Here is a 16,828-nt window from a genome sequence, read left to right as displayed (position 1 = left end):
GTCACGTAGATTCCAAAACTGTTTTCAAATTGTCAATCGGTTCAGTCAATCAAAAGTTATGACTAAAACATGACGATCAAAACATTGGCAAATAAGCCTAACGATTATTTATTTCTTCTATATCAACTTAGCTCAGTAGTAAAACATTACGATCAGAAAAACAGGATGTTCAAGCCATAGCATAGTTTTACTCTGAAATTATAGAAATGATGTTTTAAGAATTACGTTCAGTAATGTGACGATTTATTAGTTAATTGCCAGTAGGGTCTCAATTTTGAAAGGACAATAGGGTTCCAACTTAGAAATAAAGGTTTTTGATGGCGCTTTGGAAAGTAGAAATTTTGGATTTGTGTGCAGGGTAGTGTTAAGTCTGTGAATTTGGAATAATAAGAAAGTTCTGATTGATAAAGTGGAAGGGTTTTCGACATTAAAAATTTTGCAAATATTCTATAATGCGCGAAGTTTGCGTTTTGGGTTGAATTCTTTTGTGGCTTTTCTGTAGTAAATGTTTTAAGCTCTTAAAGAAACAATATTTTGTGTAGCTTCCGGGAGGGTGGCTTTTCGGTGATTAATGTTTTGGTGTCTTTCGGTAAATAATGTTTGGGTGTCTTTTCGGTATAAAAACGTTTGGTTGGATTTTGTAAGGAAATGTTTTGAGTGCTTGGAGAATAAATATCGTGGCAGAACTCCAGTTTGCAGAATAGGTGACGTGTCTACCATGGAAATGTAGCGGAGAATCGGGAATGAAGATTCACGATGACATGAATTAGAGAAGAATCTAACAACGACAAATTCTTGAAGAATGATGCGAATATTAATGCTCATTGTGAAATAGACGGTAATCTCCGAAGATAATGGTTCGAATTATTATATTATTTAAATTAAAAAGACTCACTTGTCCTAATGACATGAAAATATTGATATTCGAATACTTCTCCTTTTGTCTGGAAGTTTAAATTTTCCACCACTTTTGAAATTAGACAACTATCTCTTTAACTTTTAGAATGCCTTATATTTTTTGTTAAATCTAGAGTTAATTATAGAACGTTGTATTTAAAAAAGTAGTCTTCAAAAATGAATGAAATGGATTTTATATAAAAAACTATATAAGTAGTTCACAGGAATTTACACAGTCATTAACATCATCATCATAATAATAATAATAGGGGCTGGGCTTCATGAAACGAGAAAACAATACCTTTTGTATTTTATTTCCGAGTAGGTAGGCTGCCTTGTTTTTTAAGCTTGCAGCATGGCAATCACTTAATAACGCCAAAGTGTATAATCCAGGTAAACAAGTGCCTGCCTACGTTGGAGATGATGTTACGATTTACGTTTATTCACTAATGAAAATATTCAGGAATTTTATCATGAATGTTTGCAAAAATTTAAGCATGAATATTTTTGAAAATTTGATCATGAACATTTTTAAGAATCTCATCATGAATATTTTCAAGAATTTAATCATGAAAATTTACAAAAACCAATCATGATAACTAAGAAAAAATCTATCATGAATATTTGAAAAAAATTCTTCATGAATATATAGAGAAAAAATGCAGCATGAATACTTGGAAAAAAATACATCTTGAATATATTCAAATTATAACGAATGGTTTTATAGATGTTAAGCCTAAAAGTGTCTGCCCTTTCCTAGACGTCCTTAAGATTTAAATTGAAATTCCCAATGTAAAAAAAAAACTCGATGTCTTAGATTAGTGGTGTCTTTGAAATTTGAGTAACAAATGGTATATAGGGCATTGTAGAACATGGGTTTGATATCTTGTGTTTCTGATAGGCATATCATAAATTAAAGGGTTTGTTCTTTGGGTCAAACTGAGTGAAAAGTGTCAAATAACATGAGGTCTACAACGCATAGTTTCGAAGGTACGGGCGTTTATTTTTGCTCTTTATCTCGACAAAACATTATGAAAATTTATGAATCGCACAAAATAGCAAATCTTTTTCAACCTGTGCAAAGTTATAATCAGTACAAGCAGTACCGTATGTGACACAGATTGCAATAGGTCACAAAAGTAGTATAGACCCACACTTCGTACCTCCGTAGGTGTAGAATGTAGGTGTAGAGTGTAGGTGTAGAATGTCAAGGTCACTGTGTCAATGACCTATGACGTCATCACGCCACGCCCACCTGGGAAACCCCGCGCGCCCCCTGGCAGCAGCGCGCCCCCTCGCGGGAAAACTCGCGCGCCCCCTCGCGGGAAACCCGCGCGCCCCCTGGCGGCTGCGCCCCCTCGCGGGAAAACACTGCGCGGGAATCTGGCAGTCCTGTCAGTCTCTTCTACAACTGTATCTGTGACGTCATTGGCGGGAAAACACCGTGCGCCGTCTATTGGGAAATTCCTATCTTCTACAACTGTATCTGTGACGTCATTGATAAGAGACGATTGGATAGCTTTAAACGTACATTGACAAGGGTTAAATCTTCTACAATTGTGACGTCATTCGAAGAATTGTTGTATTGCGTAACGTATATTAAGGGGTGGCGGCAAAGGTTTATCATATCATTGTTAAATGAAGATGTGTCAAGTTCATAGCGTAGCGGATAAAGTAGAGGTTTGGATCGGTAACGTCTTATCCCCGGAGGTTTACTGGAAAAGGACTGATACGGGTGTAGAGTTATGCTTACAAAAGGAACTATGGTGTAATATCTTTGAGTATGCCAACGAGATTGATACCTTCTTCGAGGGTAATTCGCCGCGTTTTTCCGTCTGGTTATATCCTACTACTTCAAATTTGAAATTGGAATGTTTTACCCGTGGAAAGAAACGTATATTGGACATAAGAAAATACACTAGAGGAAAATGTGAAAAATATAACGTCATGTACGCTACTGGCGAGGGAATTTCCCTTAATCATGCTGCTTGGGAACACTTAAAAAAAATAAGAGGACTGCTTGACAATGAGTTGGTGGAGAAAACGAGAGCCGTGGAATCCATGAGAGAAGCTGTTCTTAAGAATCTGTTCTTAAGAATCTGACTGAAATATTATTGGAAATAACCAAATATTGTCAAAACGAGGCCTGTCAAAACCAGATTGCTCACGACGTGCAATGTGAATTAGAAGAAAGTGATTGGAATGAAAGAGTGCAAAAAAACCTCATTAAAGCCTTGAAAAAAATTGATTATGAAAACGTTTTGGAAAATTATAGAAATGATTTTGGTTTTAACCAGCCAATTGACGAGCCATTTCTTTTTAATTGTATCATAAACGATATTGACTTCTTCAAAACTAAGTTAATCTATACTTGATATTCGAGTAATCTCAATGTTATTTGTTTATGATCTGTATAATTGCTCATTTAAATAAAAAATGTACAAACAACAGACCTACAAGCGTAAATTCATACGCAAAGATAAATTACATATCACTAGGCAGATAAAGGTAGAAAAAAACTAGTTGGTTTATATTGAACTAACATTGGGAGAAAAATGTTCAAAAATGATTAATTCATACACCTACTGTTTCCGTTTTGTCGTGACAGATGTTCGTAGAAATGGTAAGTTGATTCAAACGAAAATATCGTAATAATATTGGTGTGATATTGGGAATGTAGGTAAGGAAATTTATTTCGTTTTACTTTAATGTTATAAATACACAATATATAAATTAACTAATAATAATAAACTAAATAAACTAATAATAATAATAAACTAAATAAACTAAATACTTTGTTCCACGTATTATTATGTTCGATATGATATTGAGTCTTACAGAAACTTTGTGAAAATACACATGTACACTACGTATTACGTGATATAGGGAATATTTACAAAAAAGGATTTTTAAATTACACGGGAAATTGGGGGGTAAAGTTTAAATTTATACATTAAAGGTAATATTACAAGCGAGGGTATTTTAAGATTTTGAATTCAACGTCTGTTTCATCGAATATTAGGGGACGTTTAACGGCGTGGTAAATATTTTTAAATGTTTCTTTAAAAATGGTTTCCGTAAAAATAGTGAATAAGGGGGTAGTGTAACAATTGTTACACCAATTGTTACTCTTATCCAGAACGATATTGTCGTAAATATCGTCCCTGTCTATAATTGAATGATATTTTACACGGGCCACTTGATCAAAGTCTTTCTCAATATTCATATCGATATCATAATAACACGTGGAACAAAGTTTTAATATACGTTTTGAATCGTTTTCGTGACACCTTAAGCAATGAGGGTTTTTGTTGGGGCACGCAAAAACATTTTCTAATTTAAAATAGTCTTTTACAACGTGATTACCGTTACACCAATCGGGAATATTGTGCGGTAATTGTGAGGGGCGTGTCATAACATAATTGTATTGTAGAAATGAAAGTTTATAATGCGCTTTAACTTGAGTGTCGAAAACATCTTGTGCCGAAAGATAGTTTAAAATGTTTGAATCGAGGCACTGACCGGCGGTAGCGAGTGATTCTTCAAGTTCAGTAGCGATATGACTGGGTAAACAGCCCGAATAAAGGTCATGCCGAGAAGCGAGTTCATACTCGTATAGTATATTAAAAGTTTCGTGCGACGCTTCTTTAGCCAAGGTATACAGAGAAGGTATATTCGATAAAGACATGACTATTATTATGGCGGGGAGAATTTGATAGTTTTTAGATCTGAATACAGTAACTTATGGCTAGTAGCGAACTTGATTATCCAGCAGATATACTTTTCGTAACGGGGGGAAAGAATCATATTATATTAATAAATCCTGGGTACTATAGTCATCAACCGAATACACCCTCAAGTAACATTGGCTCGCTCGTTAACGTATCTGCCTTTAAACTCGTTCTATGTATCACGAGTTCGAATCCCCTTATCGAGAGTCCTTAACAAGCGAACCAAGGTTACTTTTGTAAAGGATATATTTTTATCTCTTATAATAAACAGTTGCTTTTATAAAGCGAAAACAAGGTTGGTTGACGTCAAAGATAATTCGAAATATATTTTTCTCTCTTATAACAGTTGCTTTTATAAAGCAAAGACAAGGTTGGTTGATGTCAAATATAATTTGAAATATACGTATGACGTCAAGGTTAGCCATGATAAAAATTTATTTTGCTCCTTTATAACGAACAGTTGTTGGTTATAGACTTCGTTCCATAAAATACTATCAAACTAGCTAGGACCCGAGGATTCGTTGTACCTGAAGGTGAATAATATAGCGCCTATACCGTGATAAAAATATATTTTGCTTCGTTATAACTAACAGCTGTTTTTGTAAAGCGAAAACAAGGTTGGTTGGCGTCAAAGATAATTTGAAATATACGTATGACGTCAAGGTTATAGACTTCGTTCTACAAAAATCTATGAACCTCGGTTCAGCATACCATAAAGGACGAGAATCATTCGGACCGAAAAATACTTTACTATCAACTTGCTATAACAAATTTCTATAAAAAGGTGAGTACTTTATACTTTTCAAATGGACTAGAAAATTTAGTAAGAGGGAAATAGTTATTTTATACAGCGAATCAAAGTAAGAGACACGCTCTTGTGACCGAAATGGAAGAAGAAAATATAATAGAATCTCCGAGAAAAAAACAAAAAATAGAAGACGTTAAAGTAACGTCTTTACAAGATATCGCTATAAAAAATTTGATGCATGTTTTTAAATATAAGTTTCATAATGAAAGATATTTTAATTTTAACGATGTAAAAAATTTTATACCTAAAACTTTTTGGGGGCAAATAGAATCAGTCTTTTTTAAAGCCGCCGAAGTAGAGAAACATCGACCACTTGGAACTTTCGAAGATTTGGATATAAGTATATCAAAATCGTCTATAGAGAGAGAAATAGTGTTCGGCGAATTCAGTCCCTTAACATTCGAAGAATTTGAACTAGTGCATCGCAATCGGATAGAAACGCCACCATTTATCTTAACAAATGAACAAAATCATTTACATTACCAATATTACGTAAAAATTTGCTATTGTGGTTGCCCACAAAATTATAGACGAATATGTCCCGCTTGCTATTTTCATCATAGTTTAAACATTTGTTTAAACGCTAAATATGAACAGTTAACTGATCACTATCAGGTTAATAGAAAAGACGCGCTACTCTATAATGTCTGGAACTATAACAAAAGTTGGTGTTCCAACTGCATTTTACAACCATTATTCTCATTAAAAGATGCTGACGATTGCGAACAAACTACTGATTGGCATAGTCCGTCAAATAATTATCCCTTCGAACACGGTTTTATGGGGAAGACATTAACCGTAACACTGTTCCAAGACCTACAATAGAAGACGCGTTCTAACAGTTAATTACGTACAGGCGCCGCTCCAACTGAATTTTACCATAAATTCTAAATTTCCCTAAGTTTTTTGTCAATTATTTATTTGCCTTAGTTTTCCCAGTTTCCTAGGTTTGTACGAACCCTGAATTCAACCTCGTTCAGATAGGCAGTTCAGCGTTATTATGAAAACTACAGAAATAATGTCCTAATAACTTAATTGATCGGTTAAGAAAATTAAGATTAATAATAAAAAAGTTTAATGGTAACATTTATTTTCTGTTTTTCTTTACAATTAATTGACAAGAGATATTTCATTAAGAGTTTGTTTTTTAAAATGAAGAGCTATTGTTGTTATTTATTTGTCTTTGATATTTCTTTTTTCGTTCCTTTTTTTTTAATAAAATGAGGGGGCAGGGACTGAAGAAACGATTTCATCTGTTTCTGAGGTTTATTTCAAGTAACGTTCTCTAGTCCCTAGATGCACAGACGCGCTGCTGTTTTTACATTAATCGCAATTTTTGACAATTACTTCTTAACTTCTTCAACGTAATTCGCGGGGGATATTAACCCTTTTGAAACACTCAACCTAAAACTATACTCCTAATCTAACCTCAAATCCCAACCCGTAACTCGAACTCAAACCCCACCCGTAACCCAAACCCTATACCTTACCCGAACTCAACCCTAAGAGAGGTTTCATTAAGAGTTTGTTTTTTTAAATGAAGAGCTATTGTTGTTATTTATTTGTTTTTGATATTTCTTTTTTCGTTCCTTTTATTTTTTAATAAAATGAAGGGGCAGGGACCCAAGAAACGATTTCATCTGTTTCTGAGGTTTATTTCAAGTAACGTACTCTAGTCCCTAGATGCACACACGCGCTGCTGTTTTTCAATTAATCGCAATTTTTGACAATTACTTCTTGACTTCTTCAACGTAATTCGCGGGATAATGGTCCATGCGGTCGTCTGTACGCTCTTTGCACCAAACTTGCTCGTATGTATATATTAGCGTTTTTCTAAAATAAGGTTTTATTCACTTAGTATAAATTATGGCATGCAGATTAAAATTTATTCATCCGTATCAAATGGTTTGCTCCGGACCAACTATGTCGGGAAAATCGACATTTGTATTTAGATTGTTGGAAAATAGTCGATCAATGATTGAGCCACCTCCAGATCGTATAGTTTATTGTTATTCTATGTATCAACCAAAATTTGACGAATTAAAAAGAAAAATTGGAAATATCAGGAGCAGATGACAAAGGAGTCTCGGACGCTAGCTTCCATAATGTAGAGGGCAATGGGATCCGCGAACGTCACGGTTATTAACCAAAATCATTACGCCAGTGCCCCCTCTCGTAGGAAATTTGAGCTTTATTTTCCAACCAATAGCGTGGCTGCAAAGTCTCGAAAGGAGATCTGGGAAATCGCGTCTGGAGCCTCTCTTTAAAAATACGTATCGTCTGCTTATAATTAGCCTAGGCTTAACGAGTATTAGAGTTAAAAATGGATTTCAACGGCTTTTTAATCTTTTTTTAGACTAAAATTGATAATGAAAAGCCCAGCGAGTAACGTATGTACACTATTAAAAAACTAAAATGTGTTTCAGTGCCAATTTTTTTCTTAATTTCGTCTTGAATTAAATGATAGCTACAAGAGGTTGGGAAAAGAAATCACTCACGATCTTTTAAAACCCAAAAAGTAAGAGACAGTGATTTCGTTTCCAACCTCTTGTAGCAGTCAATTAATTCAAAAACATACGGAATATTTTGGCCCTAAAACACATATATAAGATTGTGTTTCGGCATCTTTTAAAACCTTGCTTTATAATTTGAAAACCCGAGCCCAATCATTCCAGTGGGCACAAATTGTTAATTAAGCCTTGGCTTACCTGGGTTTCTCTGCTAGTTTGGACTTAATTTACTATTTAGTAGGTTTAAAGTCACAAAATGTAGGCCTAGTCTTATCTTTTATCTTAATACCAACGGTTACAGCTGTTTGAATAAAGTATAATTATATTGTGTATATTTATGTCGCGATCGGATAAGACGAACTTCAGTAGCCACCATTAGTCCGTTATTACAAAACAAATTCCCAGCAGACTTTGGTGCCAGATATAATCCACCAAAAGCATCGTCTGCTATAATGTCTGATAGCGCGTCTATGGCAAACGATACCGCTACAGCTGTGACGTACGCGGGTGCCATTGCCCTCTATATTGTGGAAGCTAGCGTCCGAGACTCCTTTGTCATCTGCTCCTGGAAATATCGATTTTATAAAAGGTTTACCGCCTAATGACGAAGAATTCTTCGATAGGACTAAAAATAATCTGTTGATTTTCGACGATCTATCATCCGAGTGTAATAGTAGTAGTCAAATTTCTGATTGGTTTGTCAAGGGGTCTCATCATCTCAATACCTCGTTGATTTTAATTACTCAGAACCTCTTCGCTAAGGGGAAAGAGGCCAGGACAATAAGTCTTAATTGTTCTTATATAATTATCTATAAGTCTCCAAGAGATTCGTCCGCTGTTGAATACCTAGGACGGCAAACGTTTCCCAAAAAGAAACATTTTTTAGCTAAAGCCTATGAAATGGCTACGGAGAAACCGCATAGTTATATATTAATTGATTGTAAACAGGACCAAGGTGATAAACTACGTTTAAGGAGCAATGCCCTTCCTTCTGATGGTCCTATGATAGTTTTTGTCGAGGATTAAATTAACGCAAACTTGCCAAAATAAATTATTTACCATAACGATGGTACCCCGATCACTTCGTCCACACTATCCATTCTTACACGTTTTAAAACATAGTAAACAAAGAAAAAAAATTCTTAAAAATAGTAGCAATGCTCAGATAAAAGCTATTTGCAATATTTGTCATAATATTACAACTGGAGGCTTGCCAATCACCAAGGCACAAAAGGCAAAACTTAGGAGTCATAGAAGGGTTATAAGAAGATTAGCTCTGAAATCTTTGTCATTAAAAAAGAAACGTCGTTTGATGACGAATCAAACAGGAGGATTCTGGCCTTTACTACTAGGAACATTGGTACCTAGTGTAATTTCGGCGATTAACGCTGCACAATGAAAAAATGATAACAGTTCCGGCTTCGACAGTTGTGTCGGCCGTAGACAGAGAATTATCTGATTTAGACAAAGAAATGAGTGAAATTCTTGAAAAACCAGGAACATCCGAAACAAAATTGAGAGAATATTTGACAACGTTACAAAAGTTTCTAAACGTTAAGAAATTAGTTGAACCACCGACCGTAAAATTAAGTCAACCCCCTATTGTACAACCATTGTCAGTTCCATGGTCCCCACATCGACACCTAATCTAATACCTACAATGCCTCCAAATATAATGCCATCAACACCTACAAATGTGATGTCACCAGCAGCAACAGCAGCAGCAACTCCGGCATTTACATTTACTGCTCCAATACCTACTGTATTACCAAATCCTGAAAGGCTTAAAAAGAATAGGAAAAACAGTATGGCCCAAGTAATTCACGAATATCAAGAACTGAAAAAATTGAACTCGCCGCTTGAACTAAGAAGGAAACCTAAATAAAATTCCAAACCAAAAGAAGAAGAATCAAACATAACTGTAAGACGACAAAACAAAAAACGAAAGACGGAAAATAAATGGATCGATTTATACGAATAAAGTTTATTGATTACAATACATGTCTTTATGATTTAATAAATGATTACACATAAACAAAAGTACCATTGCTTCGTTATACATTAAATCATGAGGATTATATAAGTCGTGAATAATCATATCTAGGGTATAGCCTTTACACATGTTAAATAAATAGAAAATACAATGTAGTCCACACGTTTCGGACAAAGGATATTGTATAGGTACTTGGTTAAAATACCATTTACTAGCGTAAAGGTTAAGGTCTACAAGATTGTAGTAAAAAGGATCATTTCCGTAAGAATCAAAAAAGGTATCTATTCCATTATCTACGTAGATTGCTAACCAGTGAACGCCTCGGCTTGATTTTGGTTCCGTATTCAAACAAAAACAATATTTTTTCTGTCTGGGTGGTAATGGTTTTTGGTCAAAGGCAAAAACACCGAGAGAAAATGGTTTTGTGACGGATTCACACTTTAAAAATTCGTTTATTTCTACAGTGTTCATTCTCCGGAGGGATTGTAAATCACGGTACGATCTTTTGAAATTATTATTTCCGATTCAAATTCCGCGTAAACAACAGCCGTTACATTATGTATCAACGGAGACTTAAATTTCATTGATATTCTCAAGTTTCCTTGTTTATTCCGTGATAGATGGTCAGCACTAGCTTGTTCTTCCGGGGTTAAATCAAATCCGTAGAGAACGTTACCTTCTTTATATTCTTCGTAAGAAACACAGTTTCCTTTATTTCTTTTAAACAAGTCCAAAGCCGTATAATTTGAAAGATACTCTCGGGAATACTCGTTAACGTTATAGTTTGGCGTAAACGGAGGGTTGGGAAATGTTTGGTTCCCTATTGTTAAGGCCAAGTAGTTTAAATTGAAATGAGCAAATTCGAAACCATTTAAACTCAGATCACCGTTAAAGGCTGCAGTTCTAACTAAACCAATAATTACCCGGGCTGGCATTTTATTCATAAATACATTTTCGCGTGTAATATCCGTTAAACCACTGCTAATAGAAAAGTATTTTAACACGGTCGGGTTAATAGGGTAAATAACGTTAAGTTTTTCATGAACCATAGCGTGAGCCAACATTATTTCCGCATTTACCTTAACCTTTTTAATTAGTAAAGTTACGTCTAATATTTTAAAATTAAATTTTTGATTTGCTATTGTTGAGATAATAGCAAATTCGTTTACTGACTTTATGAATCGAAACCTAACATCTACGTTATTTAAAAGAAACTTGTCCATTCGACACACATCAAGATGTAAATCACCGATCATATCAACGGGGTTTGAGAAGGCTACGCGATTTTTCCTTTTCAACATACCATTGTTATCATTGTTATTCGCAGCTAAAAACATTTTTGCGGCATCTACTGGATTATCTTTGTAGTACATTTTTGCAGACAGATAGGAATTTTTTGCACTGTCACCGTAATTTAGATGCGTTTCAAAGAATGCCAAATACGGATAAGCGTTTGTCGAAGTATTAACTTGAGTATCTCCGAAAAACACATCTACTTGATTAAACAGAGCGGCGTGTAACAAATTTACAGGACTCACGTCCGTTTCTAGAGCAGTTAAAGCAGAACCATCATCTTTGAGTAATTTTACTCTAACTTGTAGCAATGTTTTAGCCAAGTCCGTATAGAGATCATTAGATCCTGGAACAAAGAACTCAATAGGGCCTTGATCCGAAATTGATGCCAAAGGTTTGTAAATTACGTAGTCACTATTTTCTACATTGTAATTCGCCAGTGGTACCGCGAATAAATCCAGTTCTGACATCATACCCTCAACCATGTTTATTGTTTTTTTTAGTCCAAAAAGTCAGTCTTGGTTCGTTTTTTCTTTATGCTTCGATTTCTAGTCTTCAGCTTTCTACGGCGACCCGAACCAGTTTGCGGTTGTGACAAGTGTTGACTCGCTTTTTGTAATAAATTTGCTCCAGCTTCACTCAAATTAGATTTCAGAGACTCTTTTAGGTTTCTACCCGCAATGTAATCACCAGCTATTTTGGACCCAGTTCTTAGGGCTTCTCTTCCTAATGCTTTTCCAACGGGCTTAAAAACTGGTGTTATAAATCTTATTAAGCTTTTAAAAATGCTTCCAAGACCATTTCCTCTCTGAAATACTGGTCCCCGGAAGTGACTAAGACCACTTCCGGTTTGGTTCAAGTAGTAATTTAGGTATATGTTACTTCGTGTCATGTTTGAGTATGAAATGAAGTTTTATGACTGATTTGTTTAACTTAAACATAATATTCTCTCCATAATCAGTTCTCATGTCTATTTCTATCATTTCAAATGACGGACATCTTAAGGGGTAAAGTCAATGTTTTGAAACCGATGGACGGCTAACGTTGTTGATTTATCATTGACTATAGGTATAACCCTTAGTAACGGAGCATAGACATCACCAACTACTTGAGGCAGTATTAAATTTGTATAAATATATAAACTTGCAGTTCCCTTGTCAATATCCGCTATACTCTTACTAGTTGAATTTCTAAGAGGAGAGTCCATTTGATCCTCGTGAAACCCTAACAATCTTCCAAGACCAGACTTTTCTTTCGTGAACAGTAGATAATAATCATTTACACATTTGATATTTACTTTTCAGTCGGGATTCAGGTTTATTGTAATCTTAGATCTATGTTCCGTAGGAATTTCATTGGTCATAGCTTCGATGACGTTTTCAATGCTTGTATATTGCCCCGGTTGAATTTGTAATATCAGCTCTCGAGCATTTTTATGACCTTTTCTCTTCCTGATATAGAAAAAATTATTGGAACTATCTAGGACGAGAGGGTCCTCTTTCTTTCTTTTAACGAGTTCTTCGGGAAACGTAAATCTTTCTTTTATCCATTCCATGGAACTCAGACCTAGGATTTTACCCATCTCCTCAGGTATTTGAATTTCATACCCATTTTTAGCCCTCAGGGCGCAAAAAGCTTTTTCATTATCGTCACTATATGTTACAAACATGTATACCGAAGATCGTATTTCCGGTGGTATGGCATTGTTCATAGTTTTTAATAAATTTTTGTACGCGTCTTAACCATCTCCGCGTAAAGTTCCGCCGGTAAATTGCACCTTTGACTGATCCCAAATATTATCCGTATAATCGTAGACTCCAGCCCTAAAATATAGATAGTCTGCAGACACATTATCCCAAGCTTTAGGAAAAAATGCTTCGGCTAAACCCACATGCCAGTTTCCATTCAAATTCAATGGAGCTGGTAATTGAACTTTAAAATGAGATTGCGTGTTTCCCGGAAACACGTTCATAGAAGCCGTACTCACGAGAGTTACGTAAATTGAATCGTTCGACATGACTCGCTAACTTTAAATGTTTTTTATTCTTCAATTACTATTCTTTATATTTTACAAGATAACTTTTTGAAGTTCGTATTTGTAAAAGGCTCCCCTTATTTCTTCATCATCAAAGTCCTTTACAATATAACAAACGGGGTTTCTGTACAGAATTTTTGAAATGATAAATATTTCCTTGGTCCAGTACCCTTTGTAACCCTTTTCGAACAAAGGTTTGCTTTTTGATAGCCTAACAAGATCACCGACCTTTAACATTGGTGGTTTTGCCCTAGATTGTTTACCATTCAGACATTTCCACACTAAATGCTCATTTTGCATATTGACATCAACAGGAGCGAAACCAGTACTTGAATGTACAGTTGAATTGTAGGCTTTCATTATTTTGGGTAAGGCATCAATGTAATTTAGTTTCTTCGTTCTAGTTAATAACTTGAAGATTTTATCCTTTAAAGTTCTATTAAACCTTTCAATTACTCCGCATTTAATCGCACCTACACTAGTATAAAGACTTATCCCCTCTTTTCTTAAATAATCTTTAAACAATTTTGATAAAAATTCACTACCTTGATCAACATTAATTCGTAACGGCTTTCTTTCTTTAATAACTCTCCGCAAAGCTTTCCAAACCTCTTTACTAGTTTTATTTTTCAAAGGAAGACTCCAAGCATACTTTGAGAGGATATCAATAATAGTTAGAATATATTGAAACCCTTTATTATATTTTTTAAGATTTCGTAGATCGATTAAGTCGCACTGAAATACTTCATTGGCTGTTGTAACGTAAGTACGATTTCTTGGAAAGTATATCCTCCTTGATTTGTGAATGGTATATGTTGGCTGAGACTGAAGCCAAGCCTTAATTTTTTTCTTCGAAACATTTTTCACTCCTTGTTTCAATTTCTTTACGCTTCCGTAACTGAGAGGACTTTCACTGTTATAATACACTCGGCTTAACTTATTTTCCATAATTACACTTTCTCAATGAGATATTTTCTATTTAACCCTTGTCAATGTACGTTTAAAGCTATCCAATCATCCTCGTCTCTTATCAATGACGTCACAGATACAGTTGTAGAAGATTTAACCCTTGTCAATGTACGTTTAAAGCTATCCATTCTCGTATCTTATCAATGACGTCACAGATACAGTTGTAGAAGATAGGAATTTCCCAATAGACGGCGCGCGGTGTTTTCCCGCCAATGACGTCACAGATACAGTTGTAGAAGAGACAGGACTGCCAGATTCCCGCGCAGTGCTTTCCCGCGAGGGGGCGAGCTGCCGCCAGGGGGCGCGCGGGGTTTACCAAGTGGGCGTGGCATAATGACGTCATGGGTCGTTGACACAGTGACCTTGACATTCTACACCAACACTCTACACCTACATTCTACACCTACGGAGGTACGAAGTGTGGGTCTATACTACTCACAAAGAAACCTTAATTACACACTGGAAGTTGCAACTTTGACACAAAGAAATCCAATTAATGGGAGCACAGAGAACCCACTTGCCAAACACAAAGAATTTGCCAAATAATAGGTATACAGAGCACCTAATGGGAGCACAGAAAGAACCCAGTGTCAAAAAACCTCTGACAGAATTGCAAATCGTAAAAAGAAAAAAAAACAGTTTAAAATAATAATAATAAAAAATGTAATTACAAGTGAAAGAAAAACCTAAGAATTAAGGCTAAGAGTGAACAGAGTTTTACAATCTGAAATGAATAAAAAATTATTGTTACAATAGGTAGAATAAAAATCAAAGGTAATTCATTTCTAAATTATTCAAAACCTTTTAAATCTTAAAAATTAAGATTCGTGGCAATTAAAATTGCCTTACAAGTCGTCAGGATTGTAAGATAACGAAGTGGTAAACTAGTAATAGGAAAGGGGTAATTCCCGGGATTAACAAAATTTGCGACTGGAAAGGTCGCTGTGAATACCGTTTTAAATCATTGTTTCCACTCCCCTTAGTTTGATTGCTCCATGCTTCTGTTCTTAGGCGTTAATTTTTGGCGGAAATTTACTGTGTTTTCTCTCTCTAACAACCATGTTTTGACACCTTGTAAGTATGTTTCGAATTGTATTTTTAATGGTTAGTATTATTAATTAACGGTTTTTGAAGCTAAGTCATAAAAAATAAAGGGTAAAATGTTTAAATTTATTGTCAAATTTTAAACAAGATAGTGAGCAATAGATGGTAAATGATTCAATGAAATTCCTTGTTTGCCATTTTAGACTAGCATGGAAGGCCAAAACATTAACATTACAAACGTTATTTTTGTGGCGTTCGTGGCAATAGAGGACGCGGTCGCGGTGGCATAGGCAGTGGCAGAGGGCAAAAAAACCCGGCGGTAGGCAATGGCCATTTATTCGCCATTGCTATCATTGCAAGAAGCAGGACCACATTAAGCGGGTCTGCCCGCTAAATCGAAATACTATTTTCGAGTGCTTTCCCTGGAGTATTATAAGACCATTCATGAAATTATAGGGTATTATAGGACCATTCATGAAATTATGGGATATTGTAGGACCATTCATGAAATTATAGGATAATATAGGACCATTCATGAAATTATAGTATATTATAGGACCTATCATGAAATTATAGTATATTATAGGACCTATCATGAAATTATAGGATATTGTAGGACCTTTCATGAAATTATAGGATATTAAAGAAGTTTTCACGAAATGATAGGATATTATAAGACGTTCCATGAAATTATAGGATAATATTGGACCATTCACGAAATTATAGGATAATATTGGACCATTCATGAAATTATAGGATAATATTGGACCATTCATGAAATTATGGGACATTATAGGACCTTTCATGAAATTATGCGATATTATAGGACCTTTTATGAAATTATAGGATATTATAGGACCTTTCTTGAAATTATAGAATATTATAGGACCTTTCATGTAATTATAGGGCATTAAAGAATCTTCCATGAAATCATAGACTATTATAGGGCCGTCCATGAAATCATAGGCTATTATAGGGCCGTCCATGAAATTATAGGATATAATTGGACCTTTCATGAAATTATAGGATATTATTGGACCTTTCATGAAATTATAGGATATTATTGGACCTTTCATGAAATTATAGGAAATTAAGTCAAAAGTCAAAAAGTGCCACAAAAAGAGTTTGTGATATTTTAGTTAAGTAAATATAAAATAATAACACGAAAAATTTGTGATATTTTTACTGTGCCTAGGCCTATTTCTTAAGTGTGTAACTTTTATAAGTGAAACATTAAATTTTCTCATATTTTCATCACAGTCACACTTTTGAAATATTGCACTTATACATTTTCTTTTCAATATTTCATCTCTCGGTAATACATTAAAGCTAATAGGGTTTTCATCGTTTTCTATTGCCTTTCTTTTCCTTGTCTTCTCGCTTCTAGTACAACCTGGTACCATGCATACCACCATTTTGAACACTAAGCCTTGGCTATTTGTTTACAAGAAGGCAGGGAGGGGCGTTACGCGATTGGTCGAAGGTGCTAATTTCCAATTATCTATAATGAAGTCTCAAACTAATTTGAATTTCAAAATCATTCCGAGA

The 16,828-nt window shown here is 34.9% G+C and overlaps 1 protein-coding gene across 1 annotated transcript; it reads right to left on the bottom strand.

Annotated features, from left to right (window-relative positions):
• Positions 1–10,406: 10,406 nt before the first annotated feature.
• On the bottom strand, positions 10,407–11,717 carry LOC149668542 (uncharacterized protein F54H12.2-like). Its single transcript, XM_089840812.1, has 2 exons — positions 11,139–11,717; positions 10,407–11,024 (listed from the first exon to the last, which is right to left on the bottom strand). Exons 1-2 carry the CDS (start codon positions 11,715–11,717, stop codon positions 10,407–10,409), a joined length of 1,197 nt encoding a protein of 398 aa, XP_089696938.1.
• Between the last annotated feature and the right edge of the window lie 5,111 nt (positions 11,718–16,828).

Source organism: Phalangium opilio, unplaced genomic scaffold, assembly GCF_054372755.1.
Source record: "Phalangium opilio isolate 3A_F unplaced genomic scaffold, DU_Popi_V2 ptg000055l_1, whole genome shotgun sequence".
NCBI lineage: Eukaryota > Metazoa > Arthropoda > Arachnida > Opiliones > Phalangiidae > Phalangium > Phalangium opilio.
This window is presented reverse-complemented; position numbering and strand designations above follow the sequence as displayed.

Bases quoted from the DNA above. Each gene is read 5' to 3' on its own strand.
- LOC149668542 (XM_089840812.1), bottom strand. From the start codon at position 11,717: ATGGTTGAGGGTATGATGTCAGAACTGGATTTATTCGCGGTACCACTG. The intron at 11,025-11,138 runs GTAGATGTTAGG...CTAATTAAAAAG, and splicing joins ACAAGTTTCTTTTAAATAAC to GTTAAGGTAAATGCGGAAAT.